The sequence below is a fragment of the Apis mellifera genome, linkage group LG1, assembly GCF_003254395.2.
Source record: "Apis mellifera strain DH4 linkage group LG1, Amel_HAv3.1, whole genome shotgun sequence".
Lineage (NCBI taxonomy): Eukaryota > Metazoa > Arthropoda > Insecta > Hymenoptera > Apidae > Apis > Apis mellifera.
In genome coordinates, this window is record NC_037638.1 from 23552188 (window position 1) to 23574990 (window position 22803).

General features: G+C 39.9%; 1 protein-coding gene across 4 annotated transcripts in view; it reads right to left on the reverse strand.

Moving 5' to 3' along the window:
- LOC408645 (glutamate receptor, ionotropic, kainate 2) overlaps positions 1–22803 on the reverse strand; it is a 218096-nt gene that overhangs the window by 86958 nt on the left and 108335 nt on the right. For all 4 annotated transcript variants that reach the window (XM_016910874.2, XM_006571433.3, XM_026446071.1 and 1 more), the window contains one exon: positions 15353–15537. In XM_016910874.2, coding sequence (XP_016766363.1) covers positions 15353–15537 — 185 coding nt within the window. The remainder of the gene's footprint in view (positions 1–15352; positions 15538–22803) is intronic.

A 22803-nucleotide genomic window follows, 5' to 3' on the forward strand; every position in this document is an offset into this window, starting at 1 on the left:
CGTATTCTCCCCGTGACACGTGGACGTGTAAGAGAGCAGCAGATCCCGCGGAGGATGCAAATTGCGTGGAAATATTTCAATGGCAGGGTAGGAAGACACTGTAACTTTATTCATCGAGGTATCGATGGAAATTAAGAACACGATGACGGGAAGATTATTTATCGTGATTATTACGTTTCGAGCACGTTTTTTTCACCGAATATCTAGTATATTCACGGGTTGTCTTACCAAATCTATGTCTATGTCTATATATATATATATATATGTAATGTGTCGCAAGCTCTTGCGAAAATGCACACACGCTTTTATCTTTCACCGCGAGCTGACATAACTTTTCATAATGAAAGTCCCGTCAATCTTCTTTCGCCCTTTACCAACGCTATTTCTTTTTCCCTTTTCCTCATTTTTCTCCTCCCTTCCTTTTTATTTTCCGCAACTCCTGTCGCGAATTCGTGACACCGACTGATGAAAGTGTTTCGCGCATTTTGGAAAAAAAAGAGGGGAAACATGCATAACCTGGACAGAAATTGTATTTCCTTTAATCGAGTGATGGAAAAAATATAAACAACGCGTGAAATGAGAAAGAGAATTTTGGATTTAGATTTATTATACGCAGGAGAACGAAGGAGAAGATTTAAAAGAATGCAAAGTCCATTTTCAAGTCAAGATTTCGGTGTTAAATGGAAACTGAAAAACAATGCGCTACAACACCTTTTGTAAAAATACAGATAAAAATACGGTAAGAGAATTCTACGTTAATGACAATCCTTTGTTTCCTCGGAAACCTGGGACGAACAATGGCCCGGACGAGTCAATTGCACTGTCGAAACAAATACATTTCAAACACATTCGAATGTAGGTTTCGCGCTAATTTGAATAAATACGTAGCTTGCTTTGATTGTCCTTCCCCTTTGTTTTGTTCCAACGTTTCAATTACGACTTGAGAGGGGGGGAGATTGATCGACAAAACTACACGTTTGTTTAACGTGGCAAAAATTGTATGAATTTCCCAAACTTCTACGTTTCTACGAGCTGTTTACTTTTATCTTACTTTGAAATTATGAGATAGAAGAAGATAACGAATCATGATTTTTAGAATACCGTGGATCAACTTTAAAATTTATTCATCAACAAATTGTTTGAATCAATTGAATTTTTTGTCTGGATAGTATTCGAATTTGTATAGCTTTTCTTTAGTTGAAACTTTACTTGAATAAAATCTGACAAAACTTTCTATGTTTAACATCACAATTTTCCTAAATAATAGATTCTGTCAATTTCCAATTTCTCGATTTTAAGATTACATTCTCATTTTAATTCTAATATATCGGTTAAAAATTATAAAAATTACAATCATTAATTGAGATATACTTTTTAAAAAACTCAATATATATTATACTCAACGAGTCTTTTCCATTAATAATTTCTTCTTTTTCTTAACAGTTTTTTTCCTTAGCCCCATCACCATTAAGTACATCCTCGCGCGTTCAAACCGAAAGTATGTCACCTTGTTAAAAGGATTGAAAAAAATTTCTCATTTCGCGAAGAGTCTCTACATATTCTTCTCTTTGTTCCTTTTTTCTCGATGCGTGAAGTCATATCGTTAAGTTTAAACGCTGTAATCACGGTTGTAGTACTTTATCCCTTTCGAAGCTCGAACAACTCGTTAACAGTCAAAATTCTCGATGACCATAACCAATTCATTTCTTTACTTCCTGTTCTTCCTTCAATCTTTATAATCTATCCCACGTTTGCTCAGTTTTTCCTCGATCTAGCACCTACAAAACAATTTTAAATAAGATCTTCTTATTAGCCATTTATTTCTACAAACGTGCTGATTAAAAATCTCAGAAGAAGAAAGATCGAAAAATCTCTTCCGAGATTTATTAACGAATAGAAGAATATTTTAATTATCGAAATTGTATAAATAATATTTTTGAAATATCTTTTATTCCCCGTAGAAAGTAAGTCGGTCACGAGTCGAAATCGAGTTCAAGGCGCCGACGAGATGTTGCTTTGTCGAAATTTCGTTTCCACGGAGTGTAATCATCGCCATTCAAGAGAACGATCAACTCTCCCGCGTTGGTGACAAATAGGGGGACGAATAAAAGGGTCGTGAATAAGGGGTGGAGAGGGAAATCGTACGAGTTAGGAGCAAACGAGCGCTTTCTTTTTTCGACCCTCGTCACGAGAACGTTGCCAAGGGGTTCATTAGCAGCGAGGCAACGATGATGTGTCGTACGCTGTTACATTACGTTTTATATACACGAGCGTAAAAGCATAACACGATCGAGGTTAACGGCTCGCTTTCAAAGGAACAATGCACGGAGGCAGGGGATGTGCTTCTAAGAAATCATCCACTCTTTAATCCCCTTTAAACTCATCGATGATATATCCATCCTTCGAATTATCCGAGTATCAAAAGTGTCTAAACGAAAATTTTGTGTTAAAAATTATCATGTCTAATTACACGTGTCGTTAAAAAAAAGAATTACAAAAATGTTTATTATGATTTATCTGGTACGATAATGTTTGAAACAAAACACGACACGATATATGAAGATCGATAGAAAATTTTCTAAAAATGCATTTCCATGTAAATTGACTCACTCTGTAAATTAATTATTATTACAATAACCATTACTTAGCTCATCTTTAATCATTAATCTAATTTTCCTCGTTTGCAATAAACATTTAATAATACTTTCCCATATAACTTTACCCATAGAATTTTATCCGAACAAACTTCTACCCCCCAATATTACACTTCACCAGGAACAGGAACTGGGTGTTCGATCATACATATGCATACTCCAAAATATAGCGAATCGAGCCACGTCTGGGAAATTCCGCGAACAATTTTGCCACGTCGGGTCGTTAAGGTGACGAACACGCGCCCACCGATTGGCTTATGCCTTATGCAACGAAAACGAACAATGCAAGAAATAATATTGCATGGATGTGACAGGTAGCGAAATTGCAGGCGACAGGATAATGAACCGTTTAGGGAGTAGCGCCGGTCCCAACGGTAACCCCGCATTAAGATACATCCACTTGCCGCAACGACACACCCTTCCGTAACAACCTTCGCCTATAATAACGTGTTACGTGTTATTGGGGAGCGACGCACGTTCCCATCCTCTGCTTTCCATTCACCGCCTAATTTCGTCTCTGGCCTATGAATCCCTCGACTGTCGCCTCCAAGACAATTTCTGATTCTACCAGAGAACGATGATGCATTTGCAGTCTGACTAAACGTTCGCGAGATTGGTTGGCTAATTTCCACCGATCTTCTCCGTGTTCCTAAGATTTAAAAGGGATTATTAATTAGAATATTAGAAAGAGTTGAAAGTTTCCAATCTGTTCAGCAAGAATTGCATTCTTCGATAATGAAATTTGTTTAGAGATTTCAATGTGTCGTAAATGATCGTTTATCAATAAGAATAAATTCATTTTCTTTTCTTTTTTTCGAGTTTCATGAGGAATCCCGCATCGACGCGTTGTTCTTTGAAAATATCTACGAAAGATAAATTATCGAAGAAACGATTAATAAGAAAAATCTTTCATGAATTTTTCCAATTAAATTGGTAAGTAAAAAGAAATTCAAGTGGAAAAATTCGACGAATTTTAAAACACTGGAAAAATTGCAAACCCGTGTTTCATGGAAACGGTCGTTGAGAGAAAAAAAATTCTACCAAAAGTTACGTTTAGTTTAAAATAAATAAATCGAGAAATTACTTCTTCTATTCGATAAAAATTTCTATCGAATTATCAAGATTACTCGAGAGATTATCGACAAGTATCGTTGAAATCAAGAAAAAAAAAAAACGATTAACGTTTATTCAACGTTTATCTGAAACTGGCACGCGCGGATCAATAGGAAGAAAGTTGGCAAGAGAAGATGCAAGTTGTACACGTCCCCATCCCAATTTCCGATTCTCGATTCTTTGAATTTCAACGAGAAGATGTACGTTTCATTGCTATACGCGCGCGACATGGACCACGGTAATTTCGATGCAGGGGAGCCCTTTACAGGATTAAGATTAACGCGTACGATCCCCTCTTTTTTAACGCGCTTATCGCACACGAGACTCGTGTAAAGGCGAGGCTCGTATTTCGACAGCTGGTCGTATTTTTCGTTCCCACGAGTGAATACGAGAATCTGCAGATTTGACGCGCATCAACGATAAATACGTTTGCCGAGAGAAAAAATTTTAATATAATGCGGTAAATAGGGAAGAGGGGAATAATAGATTAAAAAAAGGATTTCTTTACAATGGGATGGAAGATGCGGTTAAAAAATTTCGTCTGTTGTTACGGTTATAGAGAATTAAAATGGGAGGAGGAGATTAACGTAACGACGTTGTATAATTTTTTATGCTGAATAGGAAGAGGATTAACATAATAGCGTTATCTATTTTTTTTAAATAAAAACTCGAGGAAGATAAAACGCAACGACGCTATGAATTTTTAATCTGGAATAACAGAAAAGAAGAGAAAATGGTGGTACGGGATTTTTAAATCATCGAGTACGAATCTTATCGAAGCCGTGATACATCGAAAGTTATTTCTTCTAACCAGTTTGGGACCAAGTAAATGCTCCCCTAATATGTTTTGCCACGGTCAAAGAGAAATTCGTTATCCATTGTATGGTTAAATCGAAGTTTCCTGAACAAACAAAGTTGCACGGACTGTTGAAGCTGTTAGACAGAACGTTGGGGAAAGTTCGAGGCCCTTATCGTCCCTTCCGGACGCGGGCACACGTGTCAGAGTTTCCCCAATGTTTCCGGAAATAGCAAGTTGGTGTCAACCGAGATGGTTCGATTATAATTTTCAACCGTTTTCAATTTCACAATTTTTCTAGCTCATAAGTGATATTTTCTTTTTTCCACGCCTTTGTCCCCGATTTCGTTTCGAAAACGAGAGAATAATAGATCGAATTATTATCAAACTACGCTATTTCCATCCATAAAAATAAATTCAAACAGATACGTATAAGCAAATACGTTATTTCAATATTTTCAATCTTCTCGATTCTTTAAAACGTTTACTATTTATTTCCTTAATTTGAACAAGGTAAATTTTACAAAAAATTTTACGGTAAAAAAAAAATTATAAAACAACAATCGTAAAAAAAAAACTAAATACGAGAGTCATAGAAATAATTTTTTCCAGCATTTTTGCAATCTAGTAGCGAAAGAGTAGTGGAGAGGCTCGATGGTGGTAATCTTTTAACCTGTATCCTCCGGTATCGTAAAAAAAAAAAAAAAAAAAAAAAAAGAAGAGGAACACGAAAACACCGTTCATTTTTTTCTGCAGCTTTCGCAGTGGAAAAGGTTGGAAAACGAGGCGGCCGCTCGATGACAGCGTGAAAAGAGGGCGTGAATTTATATCGCGTTACGCGGATAATTTATTTTTCAAGAAAAAGAACTCTTCCGTTCGCACGAAGGGAGGAAGGTTCACGGCTCGCGGAGTTTATCGCGTTAATTCAAATTTATCGGGTTAAAGTGCGGGTGAACGGGGACCGTTCAGAAGTTATTCGGCGTAAATCAAATCCTTTACGGCCATCAGATGCAAAAGTCGTATTCTGAAACAATGCCCTCCAAGTAATGTCCTTTTATTCGAATCCCGATAATGCCACCGCGGGAAAAATCCGTTCCCCACCTCTCTCCTCCTCGTTGCCATTTCTCCACGCGCCTCTCTCTCTCTATCCTTCATCTTTTCTTTCCATCACGAATTTACACTCTACTAGAAGACACTCCATCCTTTAAGAATTCTTTAAAATATTCGCGTCGACGTTGAAGTGAAAATGAAATTTAATTTTCTTACAAGATTCTCAAATTCTAAAAATCAAAAATCTCGAGTTATTCAATTTCAAGAAGCAACACCACCAAGAAGAAAAACTATTAATTCGTTCTATCTCTTTTAGCCGTATCTCGAAAATCCTCTCTAGCTTATCCTTGGCCTTGGAGCGAACTCGGAAATCGAGGGAAGAATGGGCTTTCTTTTTCTTCTTTTTCCTCTTCCTTTTTTAATTCCAATTCCTAGCACAATCCCGATTCTTCGATTCAAAGAGGTCGTAAATAATGCATCGGCCTGTTACGTACGGCCGTTTAAAAATGCGCCAATGTTGCCGCATCGGAGGCGCGAGCGTGGGAAAGGCAGCTGCGCTTTCGAGGAGAGGAATCCGGAGGAAGGCGAAAAGCCGCGAGACAGCTGGCGGGGATGATAGTTTCGTATCGTATACGCGAGATTATCCACCATGCATCTGACGATACGGCTTCGATGTTTTGATTGTGACTCTCTTTCACCCACATTGCGCCCCGCGGTCTATTTCGGGGTTGAAGGGGGATCCGACATCCGCTTTTACGATAAAGTTATTCACTCGCCGGGGAGTGAGATCGTTTCATAGGTATAGAGTGGAGTTGTTGCGCCTGCACGCCTGCGCGCTTCGCGCGAGCAGCTCCCATTCACGGGAGATGATAACTCTTATCCACCGTCCCTGTTTTATCTAAACACGTTCTGGAAAATTGTATCGCGTTAATAAAATTTCCCTCGAGTTTAGTCGATGGAAGAATTTTATTCGACGGAAATATTTCTTTTTCCTTTTTCTTTTTTTTTGGAAATAATTCTGTTGGAAGGTGAAGATTTCGCGAATTTCGATTAAATAGGATTTGAATATCTTGGTAAGATATGATTATTTTAATAAAAATCAATTTCTAAGTAGTTAAAAATTTCCTAAAATAGAATTACTTTAAACAATTATTAAAATGCTTAAATAATATTTAATAGTTATTATAGTTGATCATATTCTTCTTTTCACACGTAAAGTAATTACAATTATTTGCAATTATTATTTTTGAAGGATAAATTATCTAAGGTTAATTTTATTCGTAGCTTAAACTATTAAATTTTCACTGGTCGAGTTAATATCTAATCCAATCCTGTTGATGTCTGACCATAAACGTTTCGTTTCCACTGCGTCGCATAACTCGTTTCTTACCCCACAATCCGTTTAAGTAGCGACTAAAATATTCATTTTGTCCAACCTCATAATAATCGCGCGACTTGCAAACGATATCTCATGAAATATCTTTCCTTTTTAATATAGAAGAAAGCGTTTACTAACAAGATAGTTGGCCTACGAAAACTTTGGATAAGGAAAATGTAGAATAATTCCCGGAGGACAAAGTTGATGGACGGAGTTATATGGTGTTAATCCCAAACACGTGAAGATACGCCTTCTTTTGACCATCTCGTTCGCGACCTGCTCTACTCGCAAGTGGAAGCAAGCGCACGCCTTATATTCCAAAGTAATCCCATTCACGAAGAATACGTTTATTTCGCGACATCTAGTATGGAAATAAACGGCGCGCTTTAACCCATGAAGAACATTTCGCCCCGCCGAAAACCTTGCCCCGTTTATTATTCACGGAACGAAACATTTCAGTTTCTAGACGATTTATGAACTTTTCCTTCCTAGGTAGCAAGTTATCTAACCGATAAAGAAGTTTTTAATGCCGGCCTGTTCTCCTCCTCGGCTAATAGCAACTTTAAATAGCGAGCGGTATTTATCAACGGTTATTTGACTTTCGATGTAGTTACAAATATTTCCTCCAACTTTTTCCATTTCTAAATCGAGCGACGAGAAAATGCAAATTTCCTGCGTACAAAATATTTCACCAAAGTGTTTTATTTCTTCTTCGTAGACGTGTTAATTTATCGTCGAATCGCCCTTCGATTAATATTAATCCTCTCATATAATTTGGTCAAGTTGTTATAATAGAACTTAACCTCGGAAGAACTTTACTTTCTTTGTTGAAAGTGGCACGTGCATTGGTTTAAGTTCGTCGAATTCCTTTAACAGAGCTACAATGTAGATAAAGGATCGGAACGAGCAAGAAAATGTCATAAATCACGCTGATGCTTCGAAAGAAGCATGCTAATGTGACAATGAACAGAAGAAATACGGCGAAGAAGAAACATAGCGTGTATAAACTACTATCCATAACTTGGCAGCTGCAAAAGGTAATTGCTGTCCACTATTAAAAAAAAAAAAAAAAAAAAATTGAAAGATTTACCACGCTCCACTATCACTTTTATGATTCTATTCAACGCAATACCGCGACGTAACGTTTAATAAACGAACGAAAGTTAAATTGTTCATTACATGAAACATGTATAATACGTTAGAATATAAACTAAATGGAATTTAATAAAGAAGATTACAAACGAAGATAATAAAAATCGTTCGCTCGAGAAAGAAAACCGTCGAAATGATCGGCGAATAAGCCATGGTAAATGACCAGGTCGCAAACTATTCCCTGGGGGATAGTCGAGGCAATCGGCTTTCAATCGAGGTTGCTACGTGGTTCGTGTTCACCACATTCAATGCCGTTGATTAGTGACTACTTTCGAAAATAAACGAGAACAGCCCTGTGCACGTATCTCCTTTTCACGAGTGAAAGAAAGAAGGAGGAGGAGGAGGCGAGAGCGACGACGAAAAGGGACGACGACGAGGCTAGAATGGGAAGGACTACAATATATAACGGTTGATAGGAGAGAGAGTTGAAAGGAAGAAAAGGAACCGAAGGACACGATGTACCCTCTGTCGAGTAGCAACCACCTTTTCCACCGCGTACAAGTAACCGAATCGACCTGAAAGTGCTTATCGGTGGGACGCCACCACGTACACCACCACCACCACCACCACCACCACCACCACCACGAGCAGCAGTGGATGCTGCGGATGTGTACGAGGATGTGAACCCGTAACGAGCAAAGGCTCGACTACGAAACGGTACAAATTCAATTTGAACGGCAACGTGCCGGCTGATTCGAACGATCGCCGGTATCCAAAGGGAGGAGGAGACGGTCCATTATCGGGCAGAAGGAGGGCATCGTTAAATCATTGGCACCGGCCACCCGCCAATTCCGCTCCTCTCGTGGTTCATTAGAGCGGCGCGTGGATATATCGTCGCGCTGCGAAGCGCGGCCGTTGATTGTTCCTCGTCCGACAATCAGATTATCGTAACTTTTAACGGGCCCGTAAGAAGATTTCCGCCACCGCTGCTTTCATCTTCGCGAACTTTCCTTCCTTTGTTCCGCGACCGTGAACGAATTCCGTCTCCCGTTTCGAGGTCCAGTTTCGAATCTCGTCCAGGATTTTCCGATTGTCCGGATACGTTTTAAAGGGATTTCAGAGACATCTTGTAATTTGGTATTGAAGATTAGGAGAATCGCAAGAATCGGGAAGATTTATTTGAGAAATTTCTAGTAGGGTAAACTTTAATCCTATATTTTCCTTTCCTTTCCGTTGCTTCCTGTACTTCTCGAAGATGAATGGACGCGAGCTAAGCAAGTAGCGAAAGGGGAAACGATATCGAATCCAGAAGATAATCTGAATGGTCCACAACTGTGAAATTACTAGATGGAACGCGATTGCAAAAATTGGCGAGACGATATTTTCCTCTCCGTTCCCAGGGGATAATTATTAATTATTCCCTGGGCAGGCATTCGCGATATTCGCGGTCAGGATCGCGTAGAATTTGCAGCGGCGAAAGGTCGAAACGACGTCGAGACAACGCCGAGACGAGAAATTCCCGCGGAGATGAAATTTCGGTGTAGAATTTAAAACGGTTCGTTAGCACACCGCACTCGGTTTTCGGCTGAATCTGCATGTGAGCCAGGAGTGCTGCAAACCCAGCCCCACACACGCCGATATACGCCGCTCTTGCTACTGTAAACACGGCTACGAGTGCACTCGAGCGTAATACTGGACGATAGTCGATCATGTCAAAGGAACTTTCTTCATCGAAAGTCTTTTGCCGGAAAACCCTGTTTTCCTCGATCGAACCCCATCTCCCCCGCGAAACTGATTGCGCCCCGTGGACGATGGCCACTCGACCGGTATTACCACGGAAGAGCAAGTCTAATAAGCCGCATGTCCGAAACGCAAATAGCTTTGCCCGCGGCAACCAGTGGCGGCCAAGATTTTAAGACGAGGCCAGCCTCTGAGGCCAGGATAATATCTTAAACGGCGACCGTTTTCACGATCCCCGTCGATGCGAGTGTTATCTAAAAGCGCGCGAAACGATGTATTTTCCATGTCACGGTGGATTATAAGATACGTCGATCGAATGAATATTACGAACGAGTATTTGGAAATTAATTGAGCAAGTTTGTACGCTCAGAAAAGAAAAAAGGAGAAGGAAACATTCCTTTCGAGAGAGATGCGTTCTAATTAGGTTGAACCATACCCGATCGAACCATTTCATTTTTTTTTAAGCAGATCGTAACGTGAAAATCGAAATGAATTATGCAAAGTACCGTGGTCTATCCGATTTGCGAAATTTCTCGCGCGAAAGTTTCTCCAAGTCTCTCGATTCTCTCTGAAATGAAATTCATAAGCACCCACCATATTCGGCGAATTCTCAGTTAAAACTTTTTTAAGTCTTAATATCCTTTGCGAAATTCTCGCTCATTGTTCCTTATTTCCCGAGTTTCCATACGCTTTCTTAATGGGAATAATCTCTTTTTCTTTTTTTATATTCTTTCCGATCTTCTCCGTTCTTAGATTCTTAAACGCTCTTTTCTTCCAATAAGCAATCTCAAACGGTTCAGATTAAGACACGTTCTACCGAGACAGAAATTCGAGTAATATCGATCGAAATGGACTCGCGAGATTGCAATTAAAAACGGGATGTCGCGATGGGAACGCAAAGTGAATAAAATGAAAAGTGTTCGTATCGTATTGCCAAGGATTTCGTATAATTCGATCTCGTTTTCGATGCTACGAAGAAATTTCAATTAAGTCCGTCAGACGTTTGTTTCCTAAATCCTTATCCGCGGAACAAAGAAACCGAAAATCACTAGCAAAGAGGTTTCAAACTTCAGAAAGGTTTTCGAAAAGAAAGAGAGAAGGAAAAGGCGACAAACAAGCGTTTCGTTGTTTGAAACCGTCTGTCGTCGAATGCAAATTGTGGCGCATTATCTTTTTATCTATCTCGAAAAGAGAATGGCCCTCTTCTAAGATTAACTTTCATCGAACATCACGCTCCCCTCCCCCCACCCTTAAACCGCATTACCGTTCTCAATTCCATCCGCAAATATTCCGTCAAATGAGCGCAAGAACTTCTTTACTATCCCACTTTCCATCAACCGTCGTAGCGCTTTTCCACCAACTACTCGAAACCAACTGCTTCTTTTCTTCTATTTCCCCTCCACCACGGTCTAACATCTTAAGGGAGGGAGGGGGGTGAAAAAAGTGATTGGAATTACGTTGAAAGGGCGAGGTTCTTTTGGAATTAAAGGTGGGTAGCGGTTTCTTTCAACGTCTTCACTCCACCACTCCAGAATATCGCGTTACCTTCGATCATTTCGATTTCTCCAAGTGCTTCCTTCCTCTCCCCCGAGTGAAAAACATTTCGAGGGGAAATGTTGTCGAAAGGGGAGCCTCAACCATCCTCCACGTAATCACGGGGAGCTACTTTCTCCCCGTTGAATTTTATATTTCTGTTGCAAGCTCCAGGAAGGAAGGAAGGAAGGAAGGAAGGAAGGAAGGAAGGAAGGAGGGAAGGAGGGGAGGGAAAGCATCGACTGAGAAAACACGGTCAAAGGAATCACCTTGGTTGAAAACACCGCCAACATCCTACGAAGAGCCACTTCTCTCTTCCCTCTTGTAAACTTGCGAGGCCGCCGACCAGAAACGCAAAAAATCTGGCCGAGGACCGGCTACGAATAAACTCTCTCTCTCTCTCTTTCTCTCTTATTCGATTCTTGGTATTCGTTTTTTATCACGAGCTTGTTTCTTTTCTCGAGTCAAGAGAGAGCCGTGTTTCCAACGTAAACGAAGGACTTACGGCGGATACGATTTTCATAAATAATCGAGGAGCCGGCAATCCAGGGAGTTGAATCCATCCACGTCACGTTTCCGGGGACTTTTAATCTTGGAAATTTTAATCCTCGATTGATCCAACTGTGCTATAGCTCTCATTTGAAATTGATTTGGAATACGTAAATCCGCTTATGGACGTCGACGAAGCGTAGGAAAATATTTAAAAGAGGATACATATTGCAAATTTTTTTTTTTAATTCCTTCATGCAAAGAATCGCTTTCATCGCGGTCAAAAGTTTCGAAAGATTCACTCACTTCGCGCTTTATTATTATTTCTCGAATCAATCTTTTACAAATTCAATTTCTTTCTCTTTCCATCGTTTCACAATTCTTTTTTATAATCGTAAATAACAATCGTCGTACGAGAATTTTTTCAGTGCGCGCTATTGTTCCAAAAAAAAAAAAAAAATAGAAAAGATACAAGTATCAAAAGGGGCAATGGAACGTTCGCGTGCGACGAATAACAAAAGTACTCGTGCAAAATGGCTGGGATCCGGCAATGCTGCGAATAACGCATAAATACTCTCGCGTAAAGACTCGGTCTCTGGAATAAATTTCGCCATATTTCGAGGCCGAGAAAAAATTGAAAAATTCACGGGAAGAGATCGAATCGAAATATTCCTTAAACGTTTCGTCGTCCGAGTTATTCGAAGAATTCGCGGTGTCGTTGGCCACCGTTGCGTGTTCATGTCTAACGCACGGCCAGAATTCAATTTCGTCGCGCGATGCGTTTAGGCTATAATTGAAATTCTTACTGTAACGCAGTAATTTGTCCGCTCTTTGTGCCGTGGCATTGCTCTCTTTGATCTTTGTTCTTCAAAGTCGGACCACGCAACCGGAAATCATCATTTATTGGTACACGCTGCGCGCTATCGAAAATCGAGGCGCGTAGCAGATTAGAAATTTTTCCCTTTTCCCCCACGGAAAACACTTTGTCACGTACAAAGTCGGTAGGGGGAAACTTGATTGACCGTGGAACAATGCTCTCCTGTTCGCCCTTTTTCTCTATATTTTCCGTGTAATCATCCTCTCGAAAACGAGTTTATCACATATATATATATATATATATATATAGGAAAAATAATTAATCCGTTCTTTATTTTTTTAATTTTTTCACCTTCGAGCAACGTTCGATTTAAAAAGTATCGAATTTCAATTTTTATTCCCTCCTCTTTCCAACGGTTTATGATTGTACGTTTATTCACTCGTCAAAAAGTTACACGTTACTTTTCGCAAGCAAGATTATTCCTCGAAATTTTAACTGAAGAAAATCAGGAAAACTTGAAATAATGAGTTATAGATAAAATAATTCGATAATAATTCGATTTCTTTGATCGTATATAATATTCCATCTTTGGAGAAGGGGAAAAAAATGGTAACAATGTCTATGAGCATCATGAACGTGATCGCATGAAACGTGTTACAAACGCGAGGACAAATGGCTCGATGAAGATAATAGCAAAAGAGAATAAATATTTCTCTACGAGACAGGATATATTTTATCGAAATATCGCGTTAATTTCCACAATCACGATCGGCACCACGGACCGTTGTCGTTACCGCAACAGTTAACGTTAAGCTCTCGTTATTACTCGCTCTTTGTTCCACGAATGTTCGTTTTAACCCATGTTTCAAAATTTAAAACATCCTGTTTTCACGGTAACATTCGGTTTTCACGGTAAAGCAATGTCAATGTTCAGCTTCCCCGTGTTTCGCCTCGAGATTTATATCCGCGAGCGGGTGTATTTCTGGTTTCGACTAGCGGTAGAAAATGCATAACTATAGAGAGGGAGAGAGAAAAAAGAGAAAAATAGAGAAATAACAGAAAAAGAGAGAGAAAGAGAGAACGTCCTTTTTATCGTATCGTTTACATTAAAACGATCACCGTATTCAAGCCGTCGTATTAATTCTGTTTGCGTTCCACTTGTTCTCGTTGAAACGAACCTCGGCTTTTCGAACTTAAAACAATGATACGAGAGTCGATTGAAATATCGTTGCTCATAAAGAGATCGAATTGGAGCGAAAATATTCTATGGATGGAAGAAAAGAAGAAAAAAAGAGAGAGAACTGGTGATAATATTCTATTCTTATTTGTATCGTAATAATATCGTACGACAGAGGAGAGGAGAGTATATTTGTACGATGCATCAGCGGTAGGAGAAAGGATCTTAAGCTGCGAAGCTTAACTCGGATAGCATCGTTGTAAGCCATCATAAAGACTGAAATGCGCTTTCTCCGAGTTAAAAGATTTCTCTCTTACTTATTGCGCGGCTCGAAATATTTCTTTCGAATACAACTTTGCGTGGAACGAATAAAATAAGATTACGCTCGATCCTCGAAAAGTTTTCAAGTTTATAGAAGGCATAGACGTAGGTAAGTGAGAGAAGAGAAAGATCGCGCAAGTTGTTGCTTTTTGCTCGTCGAAAAAACGGGATCGTGATTCGAGGAATGGAATCGAAAACTTTTCCACGAGTATGTTGATAATAATTTATATAAAACATCGATCGTGATCCAGGAACGAGAAAAATTCTTTTGAATTCTAATTAGAAGTTAGATTTTTCTGATGTAGAAACTTTCTTTCAAGACGCGGAAAAGGTGGGGGTAGGTGGAAAGCGAGGATGAAGTCACGTCCCGTCCATAAACCGGTTTCCAAAGTCTTAACGTCGCACACACGTTGCTTGTTTTCGCGGAAACTCGAAATGTTTCCATCCACGTTCAAGTTACAACTTTCCCTTAATATCTTCGACAACCTCTTACATCCGCCACGAAAATAAGGCTTCGAACTTGGAATATTCGATGACTGGAAAGAAGAGGGGAATCTCGGCCGGATGGAAGAGACAATAAATGGAACAGCGATGAAATCATGAAGGAGAAAAATACCACGTGGCGGGAATATTTGCGAGTGGAAAATTTAGGCGACGATCTTTCCAAAAGATTTCGTGCGCGAACGAGACGAGTAAGTCTCGTTAAGTCGAGAAGTAAGGCGTCGCTTTCGCCAACTTTCCGTTCGAAACTTTCCGTTTATTAAGAGAAATTTGGAAACTTCTTCTTTTCTTCCAACTTCCTGTCAACTCGCATTTGCATCAACACGACGTAACTACCACTACCCCGTCCATTCTCAAAAATTCTTTCTCTCCCCTTTAAAAACTTGTCCCATCTTCCACGAGTTTTGCAAATTCCAAAACTTACAAACAATACACAAGATACATAAATACCGAATAATAATCAAAAAGTATTACAGACAATAAAACGAAACGACTCGAACGAGTTCGTTGAAAATGCTCGAAACGAAATCTTACACGCGAAAATTAACGCAATTTGTTGAAACTCGAATCAAAACTCGACCGCGTTTCTCCTCTCGCGTCGCGCTCATGACTCGACGAGAAACGTGAGAGAGGGGGCGGGGGATTTCGTGAAGGATGAAGCCCTGATGAGGGTATTATTCGGTGTACGTACCTTGGAGAGGGTGGTGGGGTGCGGGTAGAGGTTGACGAGACAGCTCTGCCGTCTGAGCCGGTAGTCCCAACGTGTCTCCAGATGCGGAATCTCCATGGTGTCGCAAATGCTTTGCACGTGGGAGGCGGTGTGCGCGCTCTGCGGCCCAAAAATCGCCGCCACCCCGCTTCGCAGCAAGTGGCACACTGAAATCAAACAACGGCCCCCGTTACGCACACTCGCGCTCTTTATTTCCAGTTATTTGCAGTTTCCGTTTGCGCTGGATTATACCGATTTTCGGAAATTGGCCTGGCTCCCTGGGAAAATTCGATTTTCCCAAGGGATTTGCGGATTATAGGGGCGGGCGAAGGGAGGATTTATTTGGAAAAGGGTAGGTATTTTTTTTTTAGTCGATAAGATAACGCGTTTTAAAAAGAATGTATCGTACGAGAATTATGAATATCTTGAAACTTGTGTCAGATATCGGCGACTTTTTGCCAGAGATTCGAATAACTTGGAAAATGTTCATCATAAACCGACCCATTCCAATCAAAATAATCCTTTAGCAAGCAATATAGGAAGGGGAATATTTGAAATCGATGAAACTGCGTGAAATTTTACCACTCGAAAGAATGAAATCACAAAATTTCAGATAGTAGCTGTTCACAAAAATTGCAGTTTCAGCTCCTAAAAGGTTATATCGCGCCAGCAGTCGAGTAGTAAAATAAAGAGTACCATTTCGCGATCGTAGGATACCGAATCGAAAGATCTGCACCGCAGAAACGCATAACGTAACTACCAGTCGACCACCATTATCGATTAATCACCCAAATTCACCAAACTTCTCTCGTTCACAAACTTTCCCCTATATTCCGTTCCCCATCGAGTTGCGGAATCGTCATGGCGTGTGGCAAACGAACCATCCACCGATTTTTGCCTCCGATTTTCAATGTTGATTGCTTTAAAATAAATTAAATATTTAATTTGAACTATGCAACAAAGTTACTTCAGATCATATATATATGTATAATAAAGTTATTTGGTGTTTCAAGTGTTTAATTTTTCATCGAAGAAATATTCCATTTGTATATTATTACAATTTACAGATTTTGGAAAATGTTCTCACATTCTTGTAAAATTTAGAACAGTAGTACTCGCTCTGGAATTAAAACAGAAATTGTTTTCGAAATTTACGAACGATAAAAAATTACACTCGAGCAAGAACAATTCAGTTTGCAGTATGAAAAAGGAAAAAGTAGTATAAAAAATATCCGCTCAAAATAAAAAGTCGGTATTTACACGATTGGTGATACAAATACGATTCGATCTTTCGAACATACCATACCACCTTTCTCGGCATACCATTCCTGATACGTTTTATTTTCGCGACACTTATTTTAGAAAGAATATACTCCTCGATGGAAATCGAGGCAGCGTTAATTAACGAGGTAGCAAGGTAATCGCGTTAATGCGCAACATGTTTAATACGTTTCATTACGCCTGCTACGAGAAAGCAGATTATCGAATGCCAGTCACTCGTAATTAGTCGTGACAGATAATATTTTATAATTGGATTCGTTCCACGCTTCCCCATTCCCCACTCCTTTTCCTTTCCTTCCATCTCGTTCGACTCGATATTTCCCTCCTCCCCCCTTTCAATTTTCCGGTTCGTTACTCGCGTTAATCTTGCAAGATTTCGTCAACGGCCTCTCCACCGTCTTGATTAATTATTAACACGCAAAGCACGTGGAAGAAGCCTTATTCAACTCCACAGCTCTTTCACCTCGGTCCTTTCAAAGATCCGAAAAAGGAGCACGGTAATCCGCTATTAATGATAAACCAGTTTCATCTTTGCCGGCCAAGTTAATCGTAAATTGACAGATCCATTGAATCTCTTCTTTTTTTTTTCACAATATTTATAAATAATCCTCGAATTTTCTCTCCTTGTAATTTCGACGCAATTTTTAATAAAATAGTTGGAAGAAGAGGAGAAATTGTCAAGACGAATGCATTCTTCTATATTCAGGGCTATTGAGCATTTTCCTTAGTAACACATATAAACACGTATTTGAAAAATATTCTATTTCACCTCGTATCTTCCATATTTTCGAATTCTTGAATTTGAATTACAAATATATCTCTCAAATACCTGAAAACATAAATCCTATTAACGAATGGAAATAAAAAAACACCTTTCCAACGATATTCAAACCAAACCGTTCAACTTCTCGAATTACAATTACGTCCTTTTTCCTCGATCGAAGATTCACGCGTTTGATCCTCGAACCCACGATGGAAAAAAGCGAAGGAACGAGGAAGAAAGCGGATGGAATTTGAAACGGGCTCGAATCACGAAAACGCAGCGCACCCATGTCATCAAACGCTTTACCTCCCTTCCCACCCTCCCTTCTCCGTTTCGATCATTTATTCGAGGAAAACCCGGCTAAAGGATTCTCCCCTGCAGGTCAGATTTTATTTCCACAAAAGGATCGATCAAGGTCTCCCCGTGGTGCTTACGTACCATCCTCTCTATAATCGGTCCGCAAAGTCAGCTTCCGAGGGGGATAAAAGGAGGGAAGTGGAGGGGGTAGGTATAAAGAGGAAAGAGAGAAAGTCGAATCCTCAAAGTAATACCGGACAACGCTCGAGGCGTTTTCAAAGTTGAGCTACGATACGATATACGCGGCGGTATTGAAATTCTAGATGGAATTTCATTGGACGGAAACCCCCCCGGGGCGAAATTCGCGAATCTGTGTACACTGTGTTTGAAAAACACGCACGGGGGAGGATCCGGGAAGCGTATTGGCTTCTCGTGTATTAATCGAAAAAGGGAGAAGTTTCTCGCGTTTATATTATCCCGATTGTTCGTTACGGGAAAGGGATAGATACGATTGGAAATACGATGGACCCGAGTTGTTTTATACACGGAAATATATTCGAGTCATTTTTCTCTTCGAAATGAACGATAAATAAAATATCTAAAGAGACTCGAATTGTACTCAACTTTATCATTAAGCATCGAATCAATCGTACAATTCGAAGGATAATCTTTCCAAATATTTTATTCAAAGAATACGCGGGTTCATTGGAAATGTACACACGAATTTTCATTTTCAGGGGAAAGAACTTCTTCCCTTGTTCCGGAATATTTTCCTTTTTATACGAATAAATGCAAAGTATAGAGGAGGGTGTCCTTCGAAAGAAAAAAAGAAAAAAAAAAAAATATTGAAAGAACAAACGAAGGAAGGAAAGTTTCCAAGTAACTTTCTTTGCTCCTGAGATATTCCCTTTTTTACTTCGAGTATCTTGAAGAACTTGGAGAACCATATCTCCGAGAAGACGTGAAGATAAAGAAAAACGCGTTTCAACGCGTGATCATCGTTCGAGCACGCGCGTTCGCAAGGAAACGAACGCGATATATGCATTTTGCAACATATCCGCGGAAGAAATACGATACAGCTCGGAGCCAGGCCACGTATTTCCTGGTTGGATCCAGTCGGTATCATCCTGGCTTTGCGAGTTGATAGGATTATCGCTTGCTAATGTATCAAAGCCAGTTGGCAAGCTGTGCGCAGCCTGAGAAACACACCTATCCTATCCCTTTTGTTCCCCGACCAAAACTCCAGTTCAAATGCTTCTAACTCCTCGGGTTTCCCTCTAAACGACCAACCATGGAGTTGGGTAATTACAGGTGAAACGGTTCCTTGCGATCGTCCAACTTCCAATTTCACTTCTCGTTTTAAAAAAAAAAGGAGAGACAAATCATCGATTGGACAATCACGAACGAAATAATCGGGATGATGACATCGTTATCCAAACGAAAAAACATCCCCAAATATGAAGATAATATGAAGATATATGAAGGTAATATGAAGATACAACAGATAAGAAAATACTGCCCCGTTGTCTTTGAACGTTCAACTTGCAAAGATAATTCAATTTTCGGAAATAGAAAATAATAGAGAATAAATGAACGAAGTAATCGGGATGATGACATCATTATCCAAACGAAAAAACATCCCCAAATATGAAGATAAGATACAATAGATAAAAAAATACCGCCCCGTTGTCTTTGAACGTTCAACTCAGCAAAGATAATTCAATTTTCGGAAATAGACAATAATAGAGAATAAAAGAAATTTGTGAGAAAAGTGAACAAGAAGAAGAGATAATCGCGACGATAATTGGTAACGAAATTTCAACCCGTCGACGCTGAAAAACACATTTCCAAGAAAACACACAATAAATCGTCATTTCCCTCAAATATCGTCGCGAAATGGCATAAACTTGATCATGTCGAATAATAATAATTCGAATAATATGTAATCTGAAGGGAGGCGGTGTTGGTGAATGGAATAAAAGGGGTGGGGTGAGAGCGACGGCGAAATTATTACTTCCTGTATTATTCGAGAAGGGACTGGAAAAGATACAATCCTTCCTGCCCAGGAAACGATACACGCCTTTATCCTCGGGAGGCTTCTCTCTCTCTCTCTGTTCGTATCCATTTGAGTGTTTCGCTATGTCCGCCGGCTCTGAAACTCGCAATTCCACCTGCTTTCCCACCCATGGAACGGACCAACTCTTCTTCCTTATTCAAGATTAGGCCGTCCTTGTGTGCGCGCTCACCAACTCGAATCCTTACCCCCGTTTATCCTTAGGATTCTTCCGTCTTCCTTGATCCTTCCACTTTACCTTCTTCTTCCTGTCCCTTCAACCATCCTTAAACTGGAGTACTCTCTAATTTTTATTCAACACGGGACGTGCCGCGATTCGTACGCGTCTCCACCGTTCGTTCCATTCGACCGCAAGTTTTCTTTGGAGAAGGATTTGATTAAAAAAAAAAAAAAATTGGCGACGTAGTTTTGGCTTACCTTCGAAATTAACGATTAAGATCAATCGACCGGATTCTTTCGAAAGATTTAAAGTAATCGTGGGAAATTTCATCGATCGAGCGATATTTTGCGGCGTCTATCTTCGTAAAATCCTTTAAATATCCGTAATAGCGAATGATACGACCACGAAAACATCATCATTCCCCGGCCAATAGGTTATAGCGCGGTTAATAGGGTAGTTCGTTTCGCGTGATAGAAAGAGAGAGAGAGAGAGAGGGAGATAGGAAAGAGGAGAAGAAAGAGAGGAAATGGAAGGGTGAATGAGCGGCCGTTCCAGACATTTATAGCTTCTACCCTATTGAGTCTTGATCGGTGGCTCGATTGGAAAAGGTCGCGTATCCCCGATCGAATGCACGCGAATATCGCGCCTTTAAAAACTTGTTGTCGTCTCGGGACAATTGTGCATCGACGTGAAACGGCTCATCCCTCTTGCCATTGCCCTTCCTTTCCATTCTTCTCCGTGCACCTTGACGAATTTCTTTCCAATAAACAAAATTCTTCTTAAGAATAATTGTTTCGAAAATTGCGGAACGACAGATGCGAATTAATCTCTCTCTCTCTCTCTTTCTCTTCTCATAAACAATGGATTTTTTTTACATTCTCGAGAACACATGGAGGAAAATTAGAATTCGTATCGATCTTAACCAAAACATCATTCTTTTTTCCACTCAACGTTCTGGCATCTCGAATAAAAAAATGTTTTCTCTTCGACCTGATTAACGACCAATTACTATTCCCGGGGAAACGAAGTGAGGAACAATGAATATCATATCTCGTCTCCCCTCCCCCTCCCCATGAGTTTTCGCTCGACACAAGAGGGAGCCGCGGAAAATGCAAACTGGGAGTCCACCGACACACAGGTGTGATTCCGTGCAACGCCGCAGCATCCGCCGTACCCCCGAAACGTATATGCGCGATGCGGTTTATGGAAATTTACACGTAAAACCGCGATAATTTTGTAACACGCGGCGCGAGGGGGGAGGGAGAGTTGCCTCGTTGCCTAACCGAGGACTTCCGGCTATCGCCGTAAAGTTTCGCCAACGCGAACCCACCCATTTCCCCTCGGCCATTTACCGGCCGACGAGTAAATTCTGAATTAAATAATGGCAATTAGCAGCGACGATTAGATCCCTTCAAATTTAATATAATAATTAATCGCGCGGAAAGGATTTTGAATTTAATTTCGTAACGCGTGAAAAAAAAAAATAGTTCTCCTCCGGTAGATCAGTTTTGACTCTTATTCGTGCAAAGTTTCGCATAAAAATTGGATCGAAGAAGAAGAAAAAAAAATTTGTTGCATCTCATAATTTTTGATTCAACAGGATATAACGTGGACGATGCTATTCTACGTGCCCATTTCCTTTGATCAAAATTTCACCACGACGCGTTTTAATAGATTCCGTAATTTTAATTTAATTCCGTACACGCGTTTAAAATATGTTGGTTAAAAGAAATTTATTATATCTCATAATTTTTAATACGACGTCACCTTATATCCCCTTTGATTACGTGCTCAAATTCGCTGAAAATGAGTTTTATCAAATGAGTTTAATTTATGCCTTATGTAAGTGGTATACGCGAAATTTGTCGCGCGAAAATAAGAAACGACGCGCAATCGTTTATTAAACTAAACCGGAAAAATGATCGAAATATATCGAATGTAAAATTTTATTCGGCCGATAACGTTTCGTATGATCCTAAAAATCATCGTTCCCCCGAATTTTATTCGAATAATTTACGAATCCCGAGAAAAACATTCACGCTATAAATAAATCAAACATGGACGAGAAAGATTTACGAAATTACCGGATCGACGAGGGAACAGCTCCCTCTCGATCCAATTTTCCCCTCACGTCAGAGAAATATCATCGTTCGGGGATTAAACGATCGCGTTCCCGCCTATTACCGTGAAAAACGTGTTCTCAATTTTCAGTAATGCGGGGTGAAATCGGCCCCCGAATGCGCACAGGATACAGTCAACATCGATATCGAGAATGAGTTTCTCGTAGGAAAAATTACACCTTGAACGCGTCCGAGGCAACGAGAACGCGATATCTTTCCGCACGCTCGAATAAATACACTAACCGCGGAATAAATTCAATTCCCCATTTTGTGCCGTTCAACAATAACCGGCTCCATCCAATTCCCGCGTCTAAGACCTACTATTCACGTTGAAAAACCTGATTCCTGGCTATACATCATTTCGAATCGATCACCAAAAAAAAAAAAAAAAAGAAATCGATCACCAAGTAAAAAGAGACAACTTCCTCTCGTCACGATCCGCGAGGGAATCCTTCTTATTTATCCAGGTGCTTATGCTAATTCGAGCAATTGAACGATATCCGGTACGATATCCATTTCAGTTTAAGTTGGAAAGGGATGCCATAAACAGTCTCGAGAGCTCTGCGTTTAATCTCTTCGCGACGAGTATCAAATTATCCTTTTAATCTTCCTTGCACAACTATTGAAACGAATAGGGAATTGTTTCTTTCTACGGAAGGAGATGTCTGTTCTTGAGAAGTGTATATAAATAATTTGACAAGATCCAAGGATCGATGAAAATTCTTCGAAAGATATTTT